This window comes from Nothobranchius furzeri, chromosome 15 (genome assembly GCF_043380555.1).
Source record: "Nothobranchius furzeri strain GRZ-AD chromosome 15, NfurGRZ-RIMD1, whole genome shotgun sequence".
NCBI lineage: Eukaryota > Metazoa > Chordata > Actinopteri > Cyprinodontiformes > Nothobranchiidae > Nothobranchius > Nothobranchius furzeri.
The window spans coordinates 47852793-47879296 of NC_091755.1; the positions used below are offsets into that span (position 1 = coordinate 47852793).

The 26504-nt window shown below is 45.0% G+C and overlaps 2 protein-coding genes across 9 annotated transcripts in view; one reads left to right on the forward strand and one right to left on the reverse strand.

Moving 5' to 3' along the window:
* The window catches only part of snphb (syntaphilin b), a 25580-nt gene extending 20682 nt beyond the window's left edge, over positions 1 to 4898 (forward strand). For all 5 annotated transcript variants that reach the window (XM_070544955.1, XM_070544956.1, XM_015968766.3 and 2 more), the window contains one exon: positions 54 to 4898. In XM_070544955.1, the coding sequence (XP_070401056.1) occupies positions 54 to 2025 (1972 nt within the window). In that variant the 3' untranslated portion in view covers positions 2026 to 4898. The remainder of the gene's footprint in view (positions 1 to 53) is intronic.
* sdcbp2 (syndecan binding protein (syntenin) 2) overlaps positions 1 to 20709 on the reverse strand; it is a 27991-nt gene extending 7282 nt beyond the window's left edge. For 3 of the 4 annotated variants that reach the window (XR_011516699.1, XR_011516698.1, XM_070544963.1), the window contains exons 1-8: positions 20553 to 20709; positions 14975 to 15026; positions 14224 to 14329; positions 12382 to 12482; positions 11822 to 11986; positions 11513 to 11688; positions 11157 to 11328; positions 10585 to 10676 (exon numbers count right to left, since the gene is read on the reverse strand). Coding sequence is in view for 2 of the 4 variants with exons in the window: in XM_070544963.1 (XP_070401064.1) it covers positions 10585 to 10676; positions 11157 to 11328; positions 11513 to 11688; positions 11822 to 11986; positions 12382 to 12482; positions 14224 to 14329; positions 14975 to 15025 (863 nt within the window). In the remaining 2 variants the exon portion in view is untranslated. Of the gene's footprint in view, positions 1 to 8501; positions 9640 to 10584; positions 10677 to 11156; positions 11329 to 11512; positions 11689 to 11821; positions 11987 to 12381; positions 12483 to 14223; positions 14330 to 14974; positions 15027 to 20552 lie in introns of those variants that run through there. The other variant, XM_015968764.3, reaches the window with a different exon arrangement.
* Positions 20710 to 26504: the final 5795 nt, after the last annotated feature.

The window sequence follows — 26504 nt, forward strand, 5'->3', positions numbered from 1 at the left end:
CAAAGACAGGTTCTCAGGTAGTTTTTCAGATACAGTTGCTCTCTTTTTTTTAGGGACACAGAGATTGACGAGCTGCGAACTCAACTCTACCGCATGCAGGAGGACTGGGTTGAGGAGGAGTGTCACCGTGTGGAGGCTCAGTTGGCCCTGAAGGAGGCCCGTCGGGAGATCCAGCAGCTGAAACAGGCGGTGGACACTGTTCGCACCAGACTTAGTGATGCCGGCGGGATGAGCGGGGACGTGGGGGTCCAGAAGTACTTCCAGGACATCAACACTCAGAATCACAAGCTGGAAAATCTTTTGCTCAACATGGAGTTGGCCCAGGCTGGTTTAGCCAAGGAGGGGGAAGCCATACCAGGCTGTAGGACTCGTGTTGGGGGGTCAGCACCAGCGTCTGTTTCAGGCGAAAGTCCTGGAGTGGTGCCCAAGCTCACAGTGGGTGGGAGGGGCTCCTGCTCTTGCGATGGCTCTCCAGCCCGCTCTCTAACTCGGAGCTCCACCTACACTAAGCTGAGCGAGCAGGCGTTGGCGGACAGGAACGAAAACGGGACGGACTTCCCTTGCCTGTCAGGCGCCGGCACGCAGGACAGTGGCTTTGTCTGCTGCGGGGAGAACAGCGTTCCCAGCCGAGCCGACCTGCTGCTGGAGGCTGCTTACCTCTCTGAGGAAACTGCATCGTTACTCAACTCCTACACACAGACCTTCGCCCACTCTTTACCACAGTCCCTTCCCCCCTCCCTGCCTCACACCTTCTCCCATACCTTACCTCATTCCTTTCCTCACAACACGTCCCACTCAGTGCCACAGGCGATGCCACACTCCTCCACCTACGAGCAGCTCTGCACAGGTGAGCGGCTGGCACCTTTTCGCTGCAGCTTGAGCGGCGTGAGCTGCACGAGTCACCCCTGCCTGTCCTACCACCACCTGTACCTGCACCCCCTGAGGGAGGCAGGCATTCAGACCGAGAGCTGCCCCATCCCTGCAACGGCAGCATATCCCTCTGATCTGGATACTATCGCAGAGCAACGCACTTTTCGTTCCCAGGCCTGCAGCCCCACCTCCACCTGGATGTCTGATGAAGGGGAGGAGGATCTGGACTCCATTACCACCACCACGTCAGTGACTACGGCAACGGTCTTGAGTACAGCCACGGAGCCAATTCCAAAGTGTAAAAACCCCCTGCTTCCTCCTTTACCCCGCTCTGCCACTGTGGCGTTCTCCCCGGAGAGTCCTCTTTGCGTGGGAAGCGATAAGGTAGAGGAAGAGGAAAAGCAGGAGAAGGAGAGAAAAGAAAAGGAAGATATTTCTGATGAGGTGCGGGTGGAAACAGCTGCGATCAGAAAAGAGGAAAAAGAAGAGCAGACAGAGCAAGATTCAGTCGGAAGGATGGAGGGGGAAGTCATGGGTTCTGGGGAGGAGGAAACCCAAGGAAACCACGGTGATTTAGATGAAACGTCCACAAGAACACAGCCTGACCTCACGTTTAGAGCCTGCTGTGGAGATGGCAGGCAGAATGAAACAACACTTAGAAATCAGAGAGAAGAGCATGAGCAGCAAGCGGTTGGTAGACCAGCAAGGTCAAGCCAGGTAGAGACGGCTGAGCTGTGTCCAGGACCGTCTCTGGACGCGCAGGAGCCTCACACATCCCAGCCACCAAGGAGATCCACCCCCCGTGAGGAGATGGCTGGCGTAACTGTGGTGAAAGTGAACGATGAGGATGATAATGAAGATAAAACCAACGAACAAGGCGCTTCATCAGAAGACGGAGACTCATCCAGCTCTGGGAGAATTCAGAAAAGCTACTGGAGTCGCCACTTCCTGGTTGATCTGTTAGCAGTGGCCATCCCGGTGGTGCCAACCGTGGCGTGGCTCTGCCGGGGTCCAGTCCGGGATGGACAGCCCATGTATCACATCGGGTCGCTGCTAAGAGGCTGCTGCACTGTGGCGCTGCACTCGCTTCGCAGGGGAGGCGGTTTGAGGCATTACCCCGCAGGCGGGGGAGACCTCGGGGGATCCCAGATATAACAGCTCTGCACAGCTGGGAAAAGGCTCCGACTTTTGGGAAGCATGGCTCAAGAACATCCTGTCTTGCTGCTTTGGAGACTAAAATGAGCCTTTAAGAGGAAGAGCTTTATCTTCATCGTCATTCACAAAAGGGTCCTCGCGCCCGCTACCTAAATATTCGTCCACTGGCTCGTGGAAACTGAAAGATCAATGCTTGGATGACTAACGCTGATCGTTTCTTCCGTTTTTCAGTGCAGGGAAAAGGCTCATTAATCTGTCAGCCATAAATTATGACGTTAAAATGTTTGCCAGTGAATGTGTACGTAGACACTATGTGTGTACGTGTGGCTTTAGAGCACCCCGCTTTTGGCCAGCGGCAGTGGCCAACCCACTCTAATCCAAAATTCAGATGCTTTTCACGGATCACACTGATCTCAGGTCTGTTCTAAGGGTAGAAATGCAGCCAACCGTCAGATCGGACGCGTTGTCTTCGGCTCTCAGAGCAGAAGGAAGAAAAACCCAACGGCTGTGTTCCATTTGGATCAGAGGTTGGACCTTGGATCTGGGGATGAAGTTGGAGTTGCAGGTTAGAAAACCAGAAGGCGTTGCTAACTGGTATGCTAAGTAACCAAGCTAACTTTTGTTAGCAAAGAATATACATAACAATGCGTTTCTCAAACACAACAGCAACATGTCTCCTAGGGTTACTCTGTGTGTGTGTGTGTGTGTGTGTGTGTGTGTGTGTGTGTGTGTGTGTGTGTGTGTGTGTGTGTGTGTGCGTGTGCGTGTGTGTGCAGCCAGTGACTGAACGTGCCGTTGAGGTTTGGTTGTGTTTCTACCCTGTTAGCGTTTCAGTTTGAAACTTTTGCTTTCATCTTTTTTTCCTTTTCATGCTCAACGTTTGGGTTTTGCAGCTAAATGTCAGATTTATTTTATTTTTACCAATAATAAAAATCGGTTTTAGTGTTGTTAGGAAATCAAACACCCATTTTGTCTTTGTCCACTTGCTACAAATTTACTGTCAGCTAAGCTCATATTTATTTATTTTTATCCAAAGTGTAATTATATTTTAGATTTTATTTATGAACAGAAAAAATATCTATTTTTGTGCCTATTTTCTTTCTAATCTGTACAATTTATCTCTGATTTACCAAATGCTTCTGGGTAGTTAGCTCATAGGAAGTAAAACGTTAGAAACTTGCACATCAGAATTAAGAAATTAGTACTTTCTATAAATGATCACATAGTTAATTCATCTGAAGTTTGCATTTAGATCAATTTAACATTAAAGCAACACAATTAGCTAAATAAATCATACCAAGAAGTCTGTTTGTATATTCTCACTAGCTCAGTTTGACACCTTAACGTAGATCTGAATGAGGTGAGTTGTGCTCAGTCTGTGCTGTATATTGCTGCTAAGCCTATGCTCTTGTGCTGTAGCTAGTCTTTAACTGTTACTCTGGTCAACGTGTATTTAAAGTCCACCGTACGAGATTTACTCTGTCACAAAACAGCCGTGTTTGTGTCTTTACCACGTCATTCTGCAGGATATTTCTTGGACTTCAGTGCAATTTTAAAGGACATTGCACATGGATGTTTTGGGTTGCAGTTCCAGTTAAACTGTAATATTTTTGGATACCTGTATGTGTGGACTCGGATCAAAGCGTCTTTCATTCTGTTTGCTAAACTTGTGCATCAAACAGGGAATCGGAGGGATTTCTCAGCTACAGCACTGAAACTGAACCAATAAAACAACAGATTTTAAAACTTTAAAATTCACTGAAAACAGACTCAAAATCACTAAATGCCACAAATTTGCTCAAATCAATTCTCAGAAGCACCAAAAAGCCTGCAGAAATACATAAATCAGAAAAAACATTGACTTTAGAAATAAGAAATTCTAGCAGCCCCCCAGCCCCCCCCCCCCACACACACACACGCTCTAAGTTTTCGTCCCTGTCCACACCTGGACGTGGCTTTCAGCATATTCCTGAAAATGGTGCACCAGGCTTTGACCCCCAGAGTTTACCTTATAAGGCAACAATTCCAACGATAACACGTGCTCCATACCTTTAAAAATGACAGACCTAACACTCGTTGAAGGAATCCACATCATATTTCATGCCAAAGTTGTAAAATAAGGCCAGGGAAGTGATGGAGTCAGATATTGAAAACAAAATGTTTCAACATCCCATAATACCCCAAGAGAATGTGCTGTGGCTGACTCAGCTAGTTAGATGACAAATCTGAGCACAATATCGGCAAAAGTTATCACGGTGTTTGTGTTTGCTAGGGTCGCGAAGCTTGGGCGGCCATCTTGGATGAGGTCAACTTTTGTTAAAGAGCAAGTCACCCTCAGATCAACTTTTTTTGCTCTTAAACTATATGAATGAGTGTCTAATCAGGCTGTAGTTTATAGTTTTGCACTTTAGTGCATCTTAGTTAGAATTTAAATATTCTGCCTAAAACTGTCAGTGTTGTGCCGTCGTCAGGTAAAAACTCTACACTGCATTTAATTTAAATCTGCCATCGCTATTGGCTAAGAGGTACACTATGACGTTAGAGGGTACATTATGATGTCACAACGTTGTGAGCCTGTGTGTGTGTTTGTTAGCGGCTCCGCCCTCTCGGTCTGCTAGGCAACAGCATTTGTTGCATTTTTCAAACAGGAAGTGGGAGTGAAGTAATACTCTGGTAGGGGGTGACTTGCTCTTTAAGTTGACGGGAACTGTTCAAACCTTAAAATTAAAAGCCTTTTTTTAATCGATGGGGAGAGACTGAGGCCCTGTCCACACGTAGCCGGGGATCTGCCAAAACGTAGATATTTTTCTACGTTTTGGCCTGTCATCCACACGAAAACGGAGTTTTTTCACACAAAAACGGATCTTTTTAAAAACTCCGGCCAAAGTGAAGATCTGCGTTTTCTCCGTTTTGGGTGTCTGCGTGTGGACGGACAAAACCGGAGTTTTAAGGTCCGCAACGTCACTTTCCGCGACAAAAAATGCTGACATCACGTGTGCGACCTGTGTTTACACTAGCCGACAGCATGGATGCCCTCAGAGCTGCGCTCGCTTTATCAATTGCCCAAGCACTTTTTGCTTGTTTGTTTTTGCAAGCGGAATTACTGCTCCTTGCGGAAGACCACAGACGAAGGACGAGGTTAAGAACGGGGGAAGTACTGCCGCCTACAGGTCTGGCATGTCCTTAACAACGTATTTATCCGGGTACGTGTGGACAGAGGTTTCTTTTAAAACGGGGTGGTGTGGATGCAAGTTTTTGGAGGGGCGGATATTCGCTTTTTAAAAAACCCGGCTACGTGTGGACTAGGCCTGAATTGTTGTCGTGACGATCAGGGTGAATCCTTTTTGATATCGGGGTTCGTAAAAGGATCGGACAAATGCCTTAAAGTCTACAACCTTGTTTCTTTGCTTTGATTTGACGCCCATTTTCTGGGTGGGATTGGGAGAATGAATGAAGAGAAGCCATAAACCGTTTCCGTCTGTAGAGGATAAGAGCTGGGATGCCAGAGGCAGTCTCCTAATCTGCCTTGTCTGCTGGTGGTGGCTACAGTGTAGCTCATCATCACCCGTGAGTGAACGGGTGGACGAGTGAGTGTTGTGAAGCGCCTTGGGGGGTTGTAGAACCCTAAGAAGGCGCTATACAAATGCAGACCATTTACAATAACCAGATGTATACTTTATATGTGCGTTGTCTAAAGTAATTTTTCTCACACCTAATCATCCCAGCTAGCCAGTTTAAGCCAGTTATTATAATCCAGCTGATCTGGTCTGCAGCAGGTGAACTGGTCACAGGGTCATGCTTTCACATGTTTAGCCTAAGTGACGAAAATCCTGTATTTGATGGAGTTCTATAATCCCCCAAGGCGCTGTACAACACACCTGAAGTAATACAGTCACATAGATGCAAGCAAACAACAATTAAACACATGAATAAAGGGAATTAGACTTGGTTACTGAGGAAAGTACACGCTAGCAAATGACGGCCGTTTGCCTGTTGTGTGATAGAATATTTATTTTCTTTAAAGAAAACTGCTCTTATAATTATTTTTCTTCTCTTATTTACACGGTGCAATATGCACATCTTCCACTAGGGGCAGTAGACATGTAAAGGGCATGGCAGGTTTCTGATGAAGGCACTAATGCTGATACTCCACCTGAACACTTTGTCTTTCTATCGCGTCTAGAAACATTTCAAATGTGAAAAAAATAACGTGTCCATCCATTTCTGTAAATGTTTGGTTCCAGGAATTGTGCACCTCAAACTGTTACAAAAATTCCCCTTTTGTGATGTCACAAACATGAAATGTAAAACAGAACCACCTCTCACCTGCAAGAGAGAGCTGCTGCCCCGAGCCCCTCCCCAAAACTCCTCAGCTAATGGCAGCCTGAGCGGGGACGGGTGGGCGTGGCCAGCTCCAGATAGCTTTCCTTAAAGTGACAGAGCCCTGAAACAGCTCATTCTGGAAGGTACTGAAACTATCGAGAAGAACGCAGCCAAGGTCGTTTGATGCGAGGGGGTTTTAGGGTAAAGGACTTCACAAACATGTTTGGTATCGACCATAAAACTAATATTATGTAAGAAAACAGGTCACAATATATCTTTAATTTAAAAAGAAAAATACAGAGTAGCTTATTGGACAGTTTGTGTGAAAGTCATGGTCAGTTTAATGCAGATTTTCAGGCTTTCAGTCTGATAAACACCCGATGCTTTCACATTTATAACAGAAACACCATTTACATAATTAGTGTCAATGCATTTCAGACACACTACAGCAATAATTACCTTTGTTTGGAAGTCTAGTTTGTCGATTTTGATCAGAATGTTAATGTTGGTCTCACTGTCGTGCATTTTTACACTCAAACAGGCCCTAAACGTGTATTTCTGTTGTTGGTGGCAGAATGATGAGTCACATTTGTCACCGTGAACATTTTCAAAGAACACACCGAACTTTATAATGAAATCCGTTATTTTACACTGGAAATGAAATCAGTTGTTTACGTATTGAGTGGCGATTTATTTATTTTAATGATCTGAGGATGACTCCTGGAGGGTTCATAACCAGGTTCAATCATGTGTGTCATAATTTAATGCTGCTTTTACCCTCCCTGGGTAGCACCGAGGTCTAGTTCTTCATCAAACTGACATCTTTAATATATTTGAACATGATGTGAAATAACCATTTGCAATAGCAGTGTACAGTAAAGGAAATAAGACTATATCTCCCACCACATACAGAAGGAAGCGCATCTCTATTAAAACAGCATGGAGGAATTCATCATGTTGTCTGTGTGTTTTTCATCTTCTACTTACTGATAAGAGGACCCTTAAAGTGATTGTTGACACTTTCTATGAGTGTTTCTGTTGTAGAGAGCGCCCTGAACAGCCTCTGTTTGTAAAAATAGAGATACACCTTACAGGACAGCTAGGCGCCGACCAAAGTGTAAACTATTCACACAAACACCCAGGGCTCAAACCTGGGAGAATTCAGAGAAACTGTGTGATTTTTGTTAATTTGGAAATATGGTCGACCACTCTGAGTTACGTGTGCTTGCTGAACGCGAAGATGTTCTCCAACCCCCATCGCCTGGATTTGCATCAGAGGAAATAGACAGGAAAGCAATTAAGTCAGAAAAAAACAGTCTCTTCTATGTAAAATTTGCATTCTTGGCTCCGCCCACCTTGGCTTGGGAGTGGGGAAGGAGACAGCAGAGCAGCTAGTAGAGGCTAACCATTAGCATCATCAACTAACATGGCAGAAGACGTTCAGGCTTGTTTATTGTGCAGAAAAATCCACGTAGCTTTTTTTTTTTAACCCGAGAAAGAACAGCAAACAAACACAGCAGAAAAGTCGTGTTGCTGTTAGCCAATCAGAGGAGAGACTTTTAATATCGTCAATATTGATGAGTAACACTCCTACGGCTAGTTTATAGTTGGTATGGAAACACACAACGCCATTATCCGTCGTCGCAAGGGTTCTCCAACAGGCACACAAGGACAGATGGAGTAGAGCTCCCTTTTCCAAATATCCGTCAAAAGTTAAGGAGACAGCGAGGCTGTGATTGGTCAGAACGCTGCTTCGTCAACAGCACCGCCGTTCCCCCTCAAAAACGTAAAATGAGAGCTGAACATATCTAGCGACAGACATGGAGCATGAGCGCAAAGTTGCTGACAGAGAAGTATAAGCTAAGCTTAAATCCTGTTTTCCAACTAACTTCTACCCCCTGAAACTGGGGCGCCAGAGCTTTGTTTCCCCACAGAAAACGACTCAAGGCATTTGTTCGTTCTAGAGACCAGAAATTCTAAACGAGTGAATGCTACCTTTAATATTTTTAGTTAATCGTATAATGCAATTTTTGGACATAATATTTATTTTAAAATCTGCCTGAATTGTGATTTCTTTTAAGATCATCAGTCCTTAAGGATGTCGACACACTTCCTCCAAAAATCCCTGTGAAGAAAACGAAGAGCACACCACGTGAACAGAAAGACTTTATTTGTTTTACAATATTATCTTGGTTACATTCGTATATAAACTTTAAGATTTGCTAAGATTTTTTACAGAACGACAGCATCGAATCAGATTTCAAACAGAAAACTAGGAGTACATGCATCCGAAGATGAACAGCAACAGAAGGAGGACAAGTAGAAATTCACAAGTGTAAGCTTTGCTTAGTCTCACTGTGCTCACCAAGAGGAGGAAACGAAGGCGGGAAAGGCCTCGGACAGCATCTAAACTCAGGAGTTCAGCATCATAATTCAGCCATTTTCTGTGTCTGACACACGAGTTTCTCTAGCGAGCTCTCTCGTTAACACGAGGCACCGCAAACACAGATCCAGGAACGACGACCTCTCGTAAGGTAGTGAAAAGTGCACTTAGCGGGTCGGCCCGGGTCGAGCCCCCTTTTGAAATAACACCAACGATTCCCTCAAACACACGGCCAAACAAACGGCCTGTCCAATCATGTGCTCTGGATTTTATGGGACTCTTTCCCCTGGAATGTGCAAACATCAGAGGTTGGTGTTGTACAAGACCGCCATCTGCTGGAGGGTGTGGAGAACTACAAACATGAAAACACACGCCATTCCTGTGACCGCAGCCGGCCCACTGGCCAGGCTTAAGGGCTGTGCGCTGATAACGCTCAGGTTGGGGTTTTTGTTGCTGTTGGGGTTTAATATGAGCCCAGATTATTTACAAAGGACGTGTGCAGGAAGTGAGCTGCCAACCAGCTTTTACAGCATTAAGAGAAGGTCTCCGACTCGTCTCCACGCTGAGGAGGAAGCGCCGGACTCATGATAGTTTGTGCATTTTTTCTTGAAGAAAGCAAAAGTGATTATTTTTGATCTTTTATATAAAAAAACAGGAAGAGACTAAAGGGTTAATGAATAAACAGAACTAACGTTCAGACTGATGATAAAAAAGGTCGAGAATAAAAAGACATTTAAAAGGGTTACACTGATGGACGTTATGAGGTGTTTTTATATGAGGACAGAAGGATTTAGGAAAGGACGAAGAGCCTGTTTGTCGACATCCAGACAGATTTCAGCTCCGCCTCCGGATCTCACACCTCTGGGACGGAATGATCCATGGCCGACCGCAGGAGCCCGGTGGACATCCTGGAGGAGAGATCAACGACAGCATCCATCAGCGTGTTCCTAAACGCACCTCAGCCAGGGTCAGCTTCACTAGCCACAGTTTAAAGGTTTACGTTTCTAAGGTGTTGAACGCTCATTTCACTCGTTCACTGCCATTGACGACTAAAGTGGTCATGCTTTTACTGTGTGGCCGTTGGAATGAGCCCTCGCACCGTGAGAACAAACATCTCAGCTCTTCATCCGCATACGTCACATGTCACGTGATCAGGAAGCAGAAAATCCATGTGTTAGATCGTTTGGGCCCCAGTTTCAGGGGGTACCGATTAGGAAACGGCTGGCAGCGAATGAGCTAATCAATACATCTGCAGCGGTCTCCAGTGGGGATGAATTCCTTGTAAGTTTTAGACAGAGACCCTCTGATTGGCTAACAGCAACACGACTCATCCACTGACTGTTTGCTCTGCAACGTTGATGTTTAATCTTCACAAACGACACAAGCCTGGAGGAGTTCAGCTGTGTGGTGGAGTTGCTAATGCTAATGTTAGCTTCTGCTAGCAGAGACGTTCTCTGCTGTTTCCTGGACGCTAAACCAACACCAGCCTTCCCCGTCGTGAGTCCAGATGGGTGAGTCCATGAATGTTAGTGACAGTGTGACGTAGATCTGTCAGGATTTTCTAATCCTAGAGTTTCACCGTCTGTTTTCTATCAGAAGCTAATGCAGGAGACAGGTGTAGGAGACTATTTCCATGCTCAGCCTGCATGAAACACTCAGAGTGACCCGTTAGAATCAGAAGTAATCATTGAAATTATTTTTCAGTGCTCCACACCTTTAAAGTCTACTAAAGGGTTTTAATTCCTGGTCGCTTCGAACCAAAAGGATCAATAAAAATATTCTGCAAAATAAACAAAAACTAATTCTACAGATCAGGACCTTCACCGTTTACCTCAGCATCAGATTTTCTTTACCTTTTAATCATGTGTTCATAGATGAACTTGGGCATGATGGTGATGGTCATGGCGGTCGGAGAAGTGTTCAGAATGTCCTTAATCTGGGAATCCTGGAAAAAGGAAAGAAAACGTGAATCCCTCGTGCGAGTGAAGCTTTCTCAGTAGAGACTACTTTAAAGTTTTCCTCCATGTCTTTGACACACACACACACACACACACACACACACGCACACACACACACACACACCGAGACAAGAAACAGTTAAATTTGCATATTGAGACAAATTCATGGAGAAAAAGTGTTAAAACTAAATTCTGGTTTTACAGACGGCATCTCAGGACGACGACACACAGACTACTTAGTTACTACTTAGTTACTACTTAGTTACTACTTAGTTACTAGTTGAATCCCACAGTTAAAACGACTGATGTGAGACAAACTTACTGACAGCAGCATCAACATTTATTTACAGATTATTTCCGAGTGCTTTATGAAAATGAAAATACCAGAACCGGGTAAATGTAATGATCCTGTTTTCGTTTGTGCTGTGAAACAGAACATCAGCTGTGAAAGAACCAACAGGACCGACCTTGAGCCCGATGACGTTCTGCCCGTTGATCTCACAGATGTAATGTTCGGTCAGGAGGCCGTTACGAGCAGCGGAGCTGTCCTTCACCAGGGAGGTGATCTTCCCAGACTTGTAGATGAAGCCCACGTGGCCCGAGCTGTCCTTGTGCATGGTGATGGTGCGCTGAAACGGTCTGGGGGAGGAGAAAAGTAATCAGAAAATCACAAAATGACATGTTCATGCAAGTAAATGCTGGACTGCAGTTTTAAACTGTTGATCTAAACCCTGAAAATGAACAGAGGAAGTCCGGCGAGAAGAGGAAACGATGCAAAAATCCACAGGAGCATGGAACCCTGGACAAATGCGTTGGTCGTCACCTGTCCCTGACCACCATCTCGATGCGGGTCTCCGCTGCAGCTTTCAGAGCCTTGTGGGCCTTGTCTGCGCTCCAGCCGGCGCAGTTCTGCCCGTTGATCTGGAGGACCTGGTCCCCGAAGCGCAGCCCGACCAGAGCGGCGGGGGAGTTGGCCTGGACCAGCTGGACGAACAGACCCTGAGAGGAAAAAGATGGAATGTTCAGAGCCAAGAAGAAAGTAAACGTGGAACCGTTCTGGTGCTCTGGTGTCAAACAGACTCCATAAATAAACAACCAGGTCGGAGTCACAAGTTTAAAAACGCCGACTCACGTTGTCGATGGTCCTGATCCGCAGTCCCACCTTCCCATCCTGATCCTTACAGAGGATGACCTCTCGAAGCCCCGGGCGGATCTCTGCCCTCCTGATGCCGATGTCTGCCCCTGTCACGGGTCGAACCATCGCCCCGACCCCGGACACGGAGGGCACGGCCACCTGCTGCAGGACCGAACCATAAACAGGCAAAGTAACGAGTCAGGAAAAGCAAACGATGGCGGAGAGAAAACGAGGAAAAGGATTTAAAATTCAGCTTTAGAAGAACGCTGCATCATAACGAGTTATGTGGGAGGAAGACACACACACACACACACACACACACACACACACACACACACACACACACACACACACACACACACACACACACACACACACACACACACACACACACACACACACACACCCCTCCAGATCCTGACAGTCTTAAGAGCTGAAACATTTAAACGCGTTTCTAGTCGAGTCGTGGCGTTTACGCCTCCGTTTGGTTTCATTAACCAGATTTTAAGGCCGAAGCTGCAGAAACAAGAACATCACGACAGCATAATGATGCTCACGTTGTCGGCCATGGGCACCAAGGCCAGGTTCCTCTGGACTTCTTCGCTGTTGAGGGACAGCCCCATGTAGTCTCCAAGCTCCTGCAGGTTGGGATACAAACCTGGAGGAACAGGAGAAAAAAGGAGAAGATGAATGAAAAAGAAGCAGATGGTGGGAAACAGAAATGTTAAATCAGACTAACTGCAGCGTTCCAGGAGGATAAATAATCCGCCGTCCTTCTTTAACGTCTTCATTCTCCTTCAAACTGTTATAATTTTCATATATTTCATTTATATTATTAAAACTTCACGATGTTCAAGTTCAACTGTCATTTTTCAACACATCTGCTGTGGTCTCTAGTAGAAACGAGTCCATCTCTGTGGGGAGAAGCGCTGGCACTCCTGTTCCAGGAAGTAAAAGTGAGGGGGGAGCAGCAGACGGCAGGTTTTGGAGTTACTTCCTGATATTCGGATATCTCGCTTCTCCAGAAGTCGTTCAGGAAGCCATAAAGCAACTATTATTAGTCACAATTCCACTCAAACACGTCGCGCTGACGCCCAGTGAGGCGATTATTCCGTTCCCCGTCATCACCGCGACGCCGCCGTAGTTACAGCTGAAGAAACGTGCGCCCATTCCTCTTCCGGGTCACTCATGAATACGCTGAACACACACGTTATTCAAACCGGCGGTGAAACTGGGAAAGTGAGAATGTGGTGGATTTAAAGCCGCATTTTTCATCTAAACCTCCAAAAAAAAAATTAAAAAAAACAAAGCCGTTATTCCTGGGGAACGTAGAAGCAGCGGCTCGGTTCCCTCCTCACCCACACGTGGCCCCACATTTATCCACACGGCTGCAAGCGGAGAAACCCGCAGACACAAAAGCGTCAGATGCAGATTTAGTCTAAATTTATGTTCTCCTTTTGAGATGAATTAAACCGAGGCTGAAGTTAGCTTCCGAGTCGGGAAACGGCTAAAGGGCCATTACACCCAAATTTTCTCTACTCTGACCATCTTTAATCTGCTCTAGCTCAAAAACTACAACAGCCACACTGTTCAAACCTGTTCTAGATTATTCTACAATAACAGCAGACTGCATACAACCTTGTTTGGGATTTGTGAAGCCTTTATTGTAGAATAATCTAGAACAGGTTTGAACAGTGTGGCTGTTGTAGTTTTTGAGCTAGAGCAGATTAAAGATGGTCAGAGTAGAGAAAATTTGGGTGTAATGGCCCTTTAGCCGTTTCCCGAATCGGAAGCTGGAATCGGAAGCTAACTTCAGCCTCGTAATTAAACCTTAATACAAGGTTCTGCTGTTCCATCTAGACCCCCCCCCCCCCCACACACACACACACACACACTCCCGTCATTGGAGTTTTCCTCCTGAGCTCGTCCCAATCCCCAATGCCCCTGAGCCCCCCCACCCACTATCCCAGCACAACTGCCAGAGCCAGTCGCCATGACGACTCATGGCGAGCTCTGCTGAGGTGAAAACAAAGGAGGAAAAACCCCCACAGGACTTTGCATCCAAATAGAGACGAGGATTTGAAAGATGGAGAAAATGAGATGCTGAGGAGAGAAGCTGTGCAGTCGCTAAGCTCTGCTCGTCTTTTGGACGTTCTGGGTTTTACAAATGTCTCATGTGGCCTAGTTTCCACATGAATGAGAGGACAAGTAGAGGACAGCAGTAGAAACACTAGAGACAGAGACAAGCCATGCAAAGTGTTAAGCTGTTGCTGCGTCATCATCTGAGGCATGCCTCTACGTCCACGTCCTGCTCCGATCTGCCAGCACAACATGTCTTCTCCCAGCAAATAACAAAGATGGCCGCTCCAACATAAAACACGCTAACAGGTGAGACTCACTGGATCCTGGCATCGCAGCAGCAGCAGCAGCAGCAGACTCGGGCTGGTAGGGTCCCTCGGTGATGGCCGGCATCGGAGCGGTGGTCTGGGCAAACTGGGCCTGAGCCTGAAACACAACCACACCAATCAGCTGGTTCTGGTTCTGAATGAAGGGAAAATGAGTCCGGTTTCCTCCAGCGTGAAGCCAACACTAACCCAGAATAACCAAGAAAGTGTGATTAGAACTTTGTATGAAACGTGCAAAAGTCTTGATGCTCATGTGGTGCAAAAAGAGTCAAAACCCAAAGATCCTCCATCAAATAAATCAAACAAACGCAGAGAAAATATGGCTTCTTAGAAGAAAACTATTTAGTTTTTATTTAACTGGAAATCATTCAAATTTTATCATTTTCCATGAAACGGTTTCCATATAAACTGACCTGATAAAAGGAAAAAAGTCTCATTTAAATAAAAAAACAAAAACAAAGACAGCATTTGAAACCACGTTTTCACCCTTTCATATCCACGACACTTTTTAAACTACGATAAAAGCAACAGCCTCTAAACCAGCTGAGCTCACAGGTGGCGCGGCGTGGACAGAAACCTGACCTCTTTGGTCATTTGGGTGTTTTTGTTCCTCTAAAGACTGAATCATTCCCGAGTTTGGAGCTCCAGGAACATCAGCTCTGGTGGTAACGGTGCTTCAGGCTGTAGGAAGAATCACAGCGGGACAATCATCACACATTAAACGGTAAAAACATGCTCGACTTACTTTGATGACCTTGTCGACCTTCAGGTCCTCCAGGGATGGATACAGAGACATGCTGAGGAGAAACAAACAGCTGTGAGTGACGAGAACGTCCGCAGGAGACTTCTCATTCACTCTAAAACTTAAACTTCAGTTTAGAAACTCGGACCAAAAGACTCTGAGATGTGAACCCCTGCAAATGAACGCATGAAGAAGTATAAAAGCAACAGTTTTCATTCCTTTCCTCCTGTTATAATAAAACTTTTCTGTCCTGCAGCTCGTGATGACGAGAAGACGCCGGTTCACGGAGGCTTTCAGATCAAACACGACCCGTTATCTCCTTCCGTTTCTGTCAGAGAATCTCGCTCATCGCTTTATTCAACTTTATAGAGAAAATCCTCTCCAGCAGTTAGAAACGACGGGAAGCATGTTGGGTTGTCACGGCGTGAAAATGTAACCTCACAGTTATTGTGACTAAAATTATCGCGGTATTTTTTTTTTAAACGCGTTACATTTTCAGACAGCTAAATAAACCCTGTATATCAGGAAATATTGTCCTCACTTTGTGTCTAACTTTTGCCTAAAATGTGTTATTTTGTAATTATGTTGTTTATTTGTTTACATTTTTCCCCTTTAGTCTTTAAAATACCAATATTTGCCCATAACTTGTTATTTTTTGTCTGTTTGATGTCATCATTTTAAAAATATTAGACCAGATGATACTCAGTACTCAAGTAGCCTTCTAATCAGATACTTTTTTACCCTTACTTGAGTAATAAACCCTATATCAGGAACATATCATCCTCGGTTTGTGTCCTTCCAGTGAGCTTTGCAGATGTGGGAAAATGTCATCAGGCAGTAATCATTGTTAAATTCATAATTATTCTCGGAGAGAGACCAACTCTTATCTGCCCCTGGGAGCCCCGTAATGCATAGCGTCATTTCAACATGGCGGTGTCCGCGACACGGTTTATATGCAGGTAGCGGCGCTGCGGCTGCTTTATATAGCGACTCGTTGCATTCTCCCTCAACCCAAATCCTCGGATCACGCATTTTAGCTAAAACGCTAACGTTAGCTTGCCTTGCGTTGACTGTAGAGTTGTGGGTGATGGTCACGCAGATGTGTCATGAGATTTGAAGCGTTGCTGCCTTTCACAGACACTTTTTCTGCACGTGCTGCAAACAGGATAGCCGTCTTCTATCAGCTGTCCCTCGGCATTCTTCAGATATCCAAAAAATGCCCGTTCTTCCCACTTTGTCTTGTTTGAGGGATAATAAATGTCCTGAGCGCTGCCGTCTCCTCCTTTGGTCAATATTTCAGCTTTAGCTTCAAGAAAGTTTTGGTTGTAAACAAAAAAGCGCGCATGTGCCGCCGGCAACTTCAGCAGATGATACGGTGGCTGGTAAGGGTCACCGCGCCTACACCGCAGCCACGGTAACCCACCGAGATAATATAGTTTTAAAAAAACAAGACTGTTATTTTTATTGTCAACTTTTTTACTGGGGTTTACTGATACACCGGTTACCGTGACAACCCTACAGGGAGTGCAGAATTATTAGGCAAATGAGTATTTTGTCCACTTCATCCTCTTCATGCATGTTGTCTTACTCCAAGCTTTATAGGCTCGAAAGCCTCCTACCAGTTAAGCATATGTGTCTGCATATGGTGATGTGTATCTCTGTAATGAGAAGGGGTGTGGTCTAATGACATCAACACCCTATATCAGGTGTGCATAATTATTAGGCAACTTCCTTTCCTTTGGCAAAATGGGTCAAAAGAAGGACTTGACAGGCTCAGAAAAGTCAAACATAGTGAGATATCTTGCAGAGGGATGCAGTGGTCTTAAAATTTCAAAGCTTCTGAAGCGTGATCATCGAACAATCGAGCTTTTCATTCAAAATAGTCAACAGGGTCGCAAGAAGCGTGTGGACAAACCAAGGAGCAAAATAACTGCCCATGAACTGAGAAAAGTCAAGCGTGCAGCTGCCAAGATGCCACCAGTTTGGCCATATTTCAGAGCTGCAACATCACTGGAGTGCCCAAAAGCACAAGGTGTGCAATACTCAGAGACATGGCCAAAGTAAGAAAGGCTGAAAGAAGACCACCACTGAACAAGACACACAAGCTGAAACGTCAAGACTGGGCCAAGAAATGTCTCAAGACTGATGTTTCTAAGGTTTTATGGACTGATGAAATGAGAGTGAGTCTTGATGGACCAGATGGATGGGCCCGTGGCTGGACTGGTAAAGGGCAGAGAGCTCCAGTATGACTCAGACGCCAGCAAGGTGGAGGTGGAGTACTGGTTTGGGCTGGTATCATCAAAGATGAATAGATGGATGATGGATGGATGGACGGATGGATGATGAATGGATGGACGGGGCCTAAACATCACACTCCACCTGTCTATTTGCTCAAAACTGTTCTTTTATCAGAAACCTCATATCATCACACTGACCACGTTTACATGCAGCCAATATCCGGGTTATGATCGGGTTAAGGTCGGTATACTGGTTTCTGAGTTGATCAGAATAACCCGTTTACAAGCATGAATAGAAAGAGTTACCTCTAACTTGCATAACCCGATTTAAATGCGGACGTTGGGGTAGCGTCAGGACGTATGGACTACGTCAAGACGCAATATGCGTATATTTCGCTGTCTCTGTGCTTTCGGCCATCAACAGAAGACATAATGTTCATACTTTTCACCAGAATGATGAAGACAGAGGTTTCCTCGTCACTCTAAAAGTGTGGTGCTGTGCCGCGACTCGCCATGTTGCTCCCAACTTGTTTACTTCCGGTGTTCTGGCGCATACAAGACGTCTCGCTACTCAAAAGACCAAGATTCCTTGCGAACGGAGCATGCGCAGAACACGCTTTGATGGGGATATCCCGATATGCGTTTACACGACCAAACATTCAGGTTAGAAAAGGGTTACCCCAGGTGTAGTAACCGGGTTTTTAAAAACCCGGTTATGAGCATATCCGGGTTTCTGGCTGTGTTTACATGGCCGTGCGGAACCGGGTTATTGTGAATATTCGGGTTTTAAAAGGGTTACTGGCTGCATGTAAACGCACTCACTGGGATGATTCGTTTGGTTTTCCCACACATCCATCTGTTGTCAAATGCAAATTAGTGATTCGTCACCAAATCTAACGTCCATTCGATCATCTGACTTCCATTTCCTAACGACCTTTTGCTTACGACTCATCAGTATTTTTAAAGTAATGAATCATAATGAAATCAGAACTCAGAAAAAGTCTAAGATTGATAGAAAAGCTCGACCCTGAAAGAGCAACAAGGCCAGATCATCGACTTCTGGAAAAATGCGTAGAAAATCACTAAACTTACACAACTGTGTGTGACAATCACAAGACGTTACATCAGTTGTGTTCCTCAATAACAAAAAAGAAGAAGAAGAAACGGAAGGAAGGCGCTGGTTTAAAAAAAATTAACCAGACATCCAAAAACACACCTTGTTTTAATAAAACTATTTACAAAAGCTGAAAAATGTGAAAACAACAACACAAAAATAAAAGTCCAAATACACCAAATATGGAATATTTTCCACAGTGGTTCCTCATATTCTACACAATCATTCTACACTCTGTGGTCAGAGATGCATTTTAACACCAAATAGTCAAAATTACACTGAGTCTGTAAAATTCTGACCACAATAACGTCACTGAAACATTTCACTTGTCCAACTACTCAGGCCTCTACTCTCCAGAGTCCTCACAGACAAGAGCATCATTGTGTTGGTGAACAACGGGACATTTTATACCTCCTGATGTTTACTTTTCTGATTTGTGTTGATTTGCTCACTTTGTTTTTTTCTAAAACTAAACCTAAAGGCTGGGAAAGTCTTTGAGCCGCTCTTGTGACGACACAATCTTATCTTTTCACAGCCGTAGTGGAAACAAGGCGGGCAAGTAATGTAGGATGAAGCAGCCGCTGAAGGATCTGGCACTATGAGCCCAAAAGGTAAAATAACTGAATAATGATGTGAAATTCAGATTTATGTTACAGACGAAGCTTTAAACTTGTTTGTAAACATCGTTTTGTGTCCTGCAGACCTTCCACGGTCACCTCAAAAAGACACAAATACCACGACTTTTCATTTCCTGAATCCGATAAGTAGCACGGCTATACAGGCATGAATGAAACATTTACAAGATAACAGGATTAAACGTCTTCACAAAAACTTTACAATGATTTATTCTTATTTCCAGATGACTTATTTACAGTGATGGACCGATATGAACATTTGGGCCCATACAGTTATTAATATCACTGATGTGGCCGATACCGATAAACTGACATTAATGCTTCTAAAATCAGCAGATTTTTTTATAGAATGAAAATCATCAAAGCCGAATTAACATTATTATGTACACACACCACACACATTTACGCGTCTAAGATTATGATCACCAAAGCAAATAAACAAATGAAAACAAGATGGAAAAAATTTGTTGTATTATGTATGTATGTTGTTAACATCGACCCAGTTTTATTTATCAGACCGATACCGATGCCGATATATTGTGCATCCCTACTTATTTTTATTGGAAGACATTTTGTTTGTATTTCCTTTCTAATTTTATCATCCCAGAATCCGATAGTACTTCAGCTCTTTGGAAAACTTCTTCGCAGTTTAAAAAGATAAACATAAAATCTACTTTAAATACGGTTGGTTTAAATCAACATTGATTGTTTAACTTGTTAGATGTTAGCAGTGAAATGAAAAAGCCTATTTTCTAATGGGAAAGTTTGTCATTCAGCACCTTATTCAAAAATAAGGTGCTGAATGACAATTTCACAGTTATGTAGCTTCCTGTCCTTAAATACAGCTGAGTAATAACATGGACTAATACTATAAAGCTGTGTTAAACACTAAAGAGTCACCTAGATAAAGAATACTTTTCGTTTAGCCTCGTTTGTGACCGGAGGAAAGGCAGACAGTGGACAGCTAGCTTCAGAGAGGCTGAACGAATCGCTGTGATTCAAGAATGGGGTCATTTCTAACTGGTCTGCATGGGCTGGAGGGGAAAGGGGAGAGAAATGGATAAATAACCATTAAACACACAAACCCACGCCCTAAACCTGTACGTCACGTAAAGTCCAGACAGAAAACAATCCACCGTTTATATAAGAGCTGCGCTTTTAGTGTTCTAACACCACAAAACCCGCAGTAGAAATCATACGTGGCGGTAGAAAACCGTCATCCTTCGGTGTTTGTTTATTTATTTAGAACAGGAAGACGCGGCTGGAGTTCAGACAAAAATGTTTCCCATCAACGAAGCTAACGCTACAGTAGTCATTAAAAATTCACTAGCTACCATTAGCCGGGTCATGGGGGGAATTAACCACAACGACTCAGTCAGTAGGTAGTAGACGTCAGAGCCGTGAGTGAAGAATGGAAAACAGAATAAAAGTAAGAGAGCGGCTTAGCGGAGAGTCTTTGTTCCGACATAAACAGCGGGGAGGAGGGGAGCTGGCCGGAGCGACGCTAGCTTGTTGGACAACCGTTAATGGCTAATAAAAATTCCGTGTCATTCTACGGAAGACGCCGGCAAAAGGCTCAGTGGAAGCAGTCTTACCTGTAAAAGGTGAGTGTGGACGTGAGCTGGAGCAGTAGCGACTCTCAGAAAACAGCGACCTCGCTTATTTTTCCGTTTCTTCGTCACTGAAACCTGAAGGGGACTTCTGGAAAGTGACGTCACTTCTAGCTTCCTGCTCGGTTAGCTGAAGCCGCGCCCTCGTGTCGGTCACGTGACATCTGACTCGCCGTTACATTTTTCTTCCCAGTTTTATTTGAAACCTTCGTGACTTTTTAAAATGCTGTGTTATGTTTTTCAGTTGAGGAGCGAAACTATTTTCCTCCCTATAGATTTGTTGTTGTTGCGCGCGCGCGCGCGCGTGTGTGTGTGGTTTATGTTTATGTATTTAGCAGACGCTTTTGTCCAAAGCGACTTACAAGTGATAATCGGCATGTTGCCCTTGAGGCTAACAACAACGTGTGTGTGTGTGTGTGTGTGTGTGTGTGTGTGTGTGTGTGTGTGTGTGTTCAGTCATAACTTTGGGTTATTTAGCCAATCATAAGAGGAAGAAAAGGGAGTTCATATTCCAAAGTCATATTTTCATCATGTTATTCATACATTTATAAATATTAAAGATCCCAACTAAATATTTAGTTGGCAAGCTAAATATGTGATTTAGAGTTAAGTAATTATTTTATAAACTTAATATTAAGGTCGGACCAAAACATTTAGTTTGTAAAAAACATTTTAATGTGGAGCTAAATGTTTAGCTCATCATCCAAATTAAACATTTATTTTTTTCAAATAAATATTTAGATCCCAGCTAAATATTTATACCATACCATACCAAGTTCATTTATAAAGCACATTTAAAAACAGCATGACAGCTGACCAAAGAGCTGTACAGTAGTTATAAAAAGGAAAAAACCCAAGATAAAAATCATATAGGAGATAAAGGGAATAAGCTAAACATTTAAAAGAAACATACTAGAGTAAAAAAACAAAATAACAAAAAAAATACAGAGTCACAATAAAAACATGAAAACAATAAAAGCTTGGTCATTGATCAAAAGCTAAATGATAGAAGTAGGCCTTCAGTACAGACTTGAATCGACCCAGTGACGGGGCCTGTTGAACACTAAGGGGGAGAGCATTCCAAAGTTATGGGGCAGCCAACGCAAAGGCCCGCTCCCCACTAGATTTATACCTCATTTTTGGGATGCACAAAAGCAAGTGATCTGCCGATCTCAGGTTTCTGGGTGGAGCATAAGGCTTAAGCAGTTCCGACAGATAAGCAGGGGCCTGACCATTCAGAGTGTTGTAAACAAAGGTTAAAACCTTAAACTGGATACGATATTTAATAGGTGTCCAGTGCAAGCGTGCAAGGACAGGTGAAATGTGACAGCGTCTATGTGGCACCTTCCTACCGGGTGGGTGGGCTATATTATATATCTACCAAATACAAAATCCCACCCAAGGATTACACCAGGTAAATTGAGAGCGTCTGCCAGAGATCAAAGGAATCAGCCATTAACCACCGCACCGGGGTTTATTGAAAATTCTAATTAAAACATCATTTAAAAAAACCAGGTTAGGACAGTCACTATAAACGGTTGTCAGAACTGGGCCGGAGAGTCTGCAGCCTTATCTGGACGCTGCGGGGCAGATTCCTCCTCCTTGGGGACGCTTGTCTGCCGCGCTGGTTTCCTCTTCCCTGATAGCTCGCCTCCTCCTTCAAGACGCGCGTCTGCCGCACCGCCGTTTCCCTCGATCGGCCGCTTCCTCCTGCAGATCAGTCACTGGCTCGGCCGCGTCACCGCGCCACGCTGTCGTCCTCCTCTGTCGCGGGTCCACACGCCAGGGCAGAGGAATACCCTGCCCACATCTGCATGAAGCCTCGTCACAGACGATCGGTGTCCTTTCACCCGGCGATTCTCTGCTTGCTGCCACCGTCTCCACCAAAAAACAGACGCTCCTAATCTGCCACCGGTGCAGATAATTGCTCCGGTCCGGATGTCATCTGTCCAAGCTCATCAAAGTAAAATCACACACCCTCCCAGTTTCCTGGGTTCCCCAAAATAAAAGCATTCCATGCACTAAACTAAATAAAAAAAATACACACTAAAAACACACCACACTAGAAGGAAAACCACAATAAAACAGACTTTGCCCGTATGACATCCCCCCACTTCTTGACGTCGTCAGTCCCTGTGACGTGAACAGTTCAATCCCCATACCTGTCTGGTGGCTTGCCAAAATTAGGCCGAGCAGAGCGCCGCACTGCTTCCTGTGGTCCATCTTGGGGAGCCCCGTGCGGAGCTAGGGGAAAAAACCCATAGAACAATGGTTCCGGCCACTTTAGAGTCTCTAAAAGCCTTTGACTGCCTGCTTCAGGCTCCGCTACCGGTGGTAAAATGTCTACAGGGGGTGCTGTACACGGCTTCAATGCATTCCTATGCACCGTCTGCTGGCGACCACCTTTTTCAGGTTGCACCCGATAAACCACCCCCATCTCTCCCACCTTGTCCAAAATCACAAAAGGATCATTTCCCCACCATGTACACAGTTTCCCTCTGGCGGTGAATCAGCCACCCCTGCCCCCCGGACCTCAGCAGCAGGGATGGTTAGTTTAAAGGAGGCAGTGAAGCATTTGGCTCCCTACAGAACCTGGCTATGTGGCCTGGACATCTACATCTGTGGCAGATTGGTCGACCTTGTGCATCCCGGTCGTTGGCATATGACGTGGACCGCCGCCTCTCCCTCTCAAACCTTGAGGGTTGTGGAGCAACTGCTGCGGGTTGGAGAAGTGATTTAACCTCCCTCACCAATTCCTGGGTAAGCTCTCCCATCTGCGCCTTCACGTCCTCCATAATCTCCCTCTTTAGGGCCTCCTTCCAGCCAGGTCTCTGTGATGATTTGGGGGAAGCACATGGGTTACTCACAGCTGAACATGTCGCCTCAGTCGGCGTGTTTCCGTACTCTGCATCAAGTAATAGTGCCTCCTGACGGATAGCAGCAAAATCCCCCTCAGGGTTACGGCGAGCATAAACCTTTAAGGCCTGGGCCAGGGGACCCTCCTGTAACCCCAACAACAGCTGGTCCCGTAAGGCTATATCTGAGGGGGGAGTCCGTCGGGGTCATGTCGCCGCAACCTACAATGTAGCTCACGCAACCTCAAAATAAAAGAAGATACAGTCTCACTTGGCTTCTGGGTGCAACCGAAAAACGGAGACCTTAACACCGCGGTTGGAGTGCGGTCTCCATACAAGGAATCTAAATAGTTAAGGATTTTACGGACTTGATCTTTTTCCTTCTCTTCCAAAACACTGACCTGACGTTTGGCTTCCCCAGCCAGCGCCCCCAATACAATATCAACCTTCCTGGGTTCTGCCAACTCCTGTGTCCCTAGCAACCCGGTTATCTGTTCCTTCCAGTCACAGTATTTTAAGTCCTCCCCATGTCCTTTAAATTTTGGAAGCCAAGGGGCCCCTGGGTAAACAGGCATCATCATGGCTAATTTATTTGGCTCCAACAGCCGCTCCCAAAGCCTGGATCCTGCCAACAACGCCAAATGTGGCACCTTCCTACCGGGTGGGTGGGCTATATTATATATCTACCAAATACAAAATCCCACCCAAGGATTACACCAGGTAAATTGAGAGCGTCTGCCAGAGATCAAAGGAATCAGCCATTAACCACCGCACCGGGGTTTATTGAAAATTCTAATTAAAACACCATTTAAAAAAACCAGGTTAGGACAGTCACTATAAACGGTTGTCAGAACTGGGCCGGAGAGTCTGCAGCCTTATCTGGACGCTGCGGGGCAGATTCCTCCTCCTTGGGGACGCTTGTCTGCCGCGCTGGTTTCCTCTTCCCTGATAGCTCGCCTCCTCCTTCAAGACGCGCGTCTGCCGCACCGCCGTTTCCCTCGATCGGCCGCTTCCTCCTGCAGATCAGTCACTGGCTCGGCCGCGTCACCGCGCCACGCTGTCGTCCTCCTCTGTCGCGGGTCCACACGCCAGGGCAGAGGAATACCCTGCCCACATCTGCATGAAGCCTCGTCACAGACGATCGGTGTCCTTTCACCCGGCGATTCTCTGCTTGCTGCCACCGTCTCCACCAAAAAACAGACGCTCCTAATCTGCCACCGGTGCAGATAATTGCTCCGGTCCGGATGTCATCTGTCCAAGCTCATCAAAGTAAAATCACACACCCTCCCAGTTTCCTGGGTTCCCCAAAATAAAAGCATTCCATGCACTAAACTAAATAAAAAAGAATACACACTAAAAACACACCACACTAGAAGGAAAACCACAATAAAACAGACTTTGCCCGTATGACATCTAGAGGTGTTTGTCAGGAATCTAGCCACCGCATTCTGTACTCTCTGAAGACGCTCAATTGCTGAGACCCTGACACCAATAAGTACTGAGTGGCATAGTCTAAACGGGAGGTGACAAAGATGTCAACAACAGACTCCAGCTGTGGTCGTTTGACTATTGACTTTAAATGTGAGATGCAACGTAGTTGAAAATAACAAGACCTGACTGTAGCGTTAATTTGTGAACTCATTGACAGATCAGAGTCAAGTTTCACTCCCAGACTGGTTACACAAGATTTCAAATTTAAAAACGGAGAGGGAAGTCACCAGGTGCATGCTTTGGATTGATTGGATTAAAGAGAATGGCGTCGGTCTTGTTTTCGTTAAGGAAAAGGAAGTTCTCCGACAGCCAGCCTTTAACTGCAGTAACACAGTCAACGAGAAGGCGAGTTGAGTCAGGTTTCCTGAAAGCCAAATAAATCTGGCAGTCATCAGTGTAGAGGTGATAACTTATTCCAAGGTTTGCTAAAATCATCCCCAATGGCAATAAGTAAATCGAGAACAGGAGTGGCCCCAGAATCGAACCCTGAGGCACACCCCAGTGAAGTGGAGTAGATGGAGAGGAAAAGTTGTCAATGTGAACACTAAACTGCCTATCTGACAAATAGGACTTGAACCAGTGAAATGGGGTCCCTTTATTATTGGGACATACCCAAATATGGAATTTGCAAAGTAAACATTTAGCTAAAAATAAAAACTTAGCTGTGATCTAAATATTTATTCTGGAAAATAAATATTTAATTTGGAGATAAATATTTATTTTACAAACTAAGTATTTAGTTCAGACTTAAATATTTAGTTTAGTATTTAGTTGTGAAATTGAATAATTATAAATGTATGAATAACATGGTAAAAATCAGATTTTGAAAAACGCACTCCCATTTCTTTCTCTTATGATGTGCTAAATACTCCAAATACTGCTTTTAAAGTTTGACTCTTTGACTTTACAAATGGCACGCCATAGTAGGATGTCTACTGGTGTGAAATGATGAAACTTTCTGTATTTACGGTTACTGGTATGGAAAATTCCCCTTTTCCCAACCAGACATCTCCTGCTGTGGCTCCCTCCAGTTCCACACCACAGAGGATTTATAATCCAACTTATGTTTATGTTCATGTAACTTGTGAGTTCTGGGTCTGCCCCGGGGTCTCCTTCCAATAGGATGAACCCAGAACACATCTGGAGGTCAGAGGTCAGATGTGTAGTCAGAGCACCTCAGCAGGCTCCTTTTGCTAAGTCTGAGCCCACCCATTCCTCTGAGGAAGCTCGTTTTAGTCATCCATCATTTCAACAATATACGGCGGCACAGGAGTTAAGTGCTCGCCCCGTAATCAGAAGGTTGCAGGTTCGAGCCCCGCTCAGTCTGTCACTGTCTTTGAGTCCTTGGGCAAGACACTTAACCCACCTTGCCTGCTGGTGGTAGTCGGAGGGACCGGTGGCGCCTCGCCTCCGTCAGTGTGCCCCAGGGCAGCTGTGGCTACATTGTAGCTCATTCCCACCAGTGTGTGAATGGGTGAATGACTGATTGTGTTGTAAAGCGCCTTGGGGGGTTCCAGGACTGTAGAAGGTGCTATATCAAATACAGGCCATTTACCATTTATAACAATATAAGAAACAGCTCAGTAGGCGG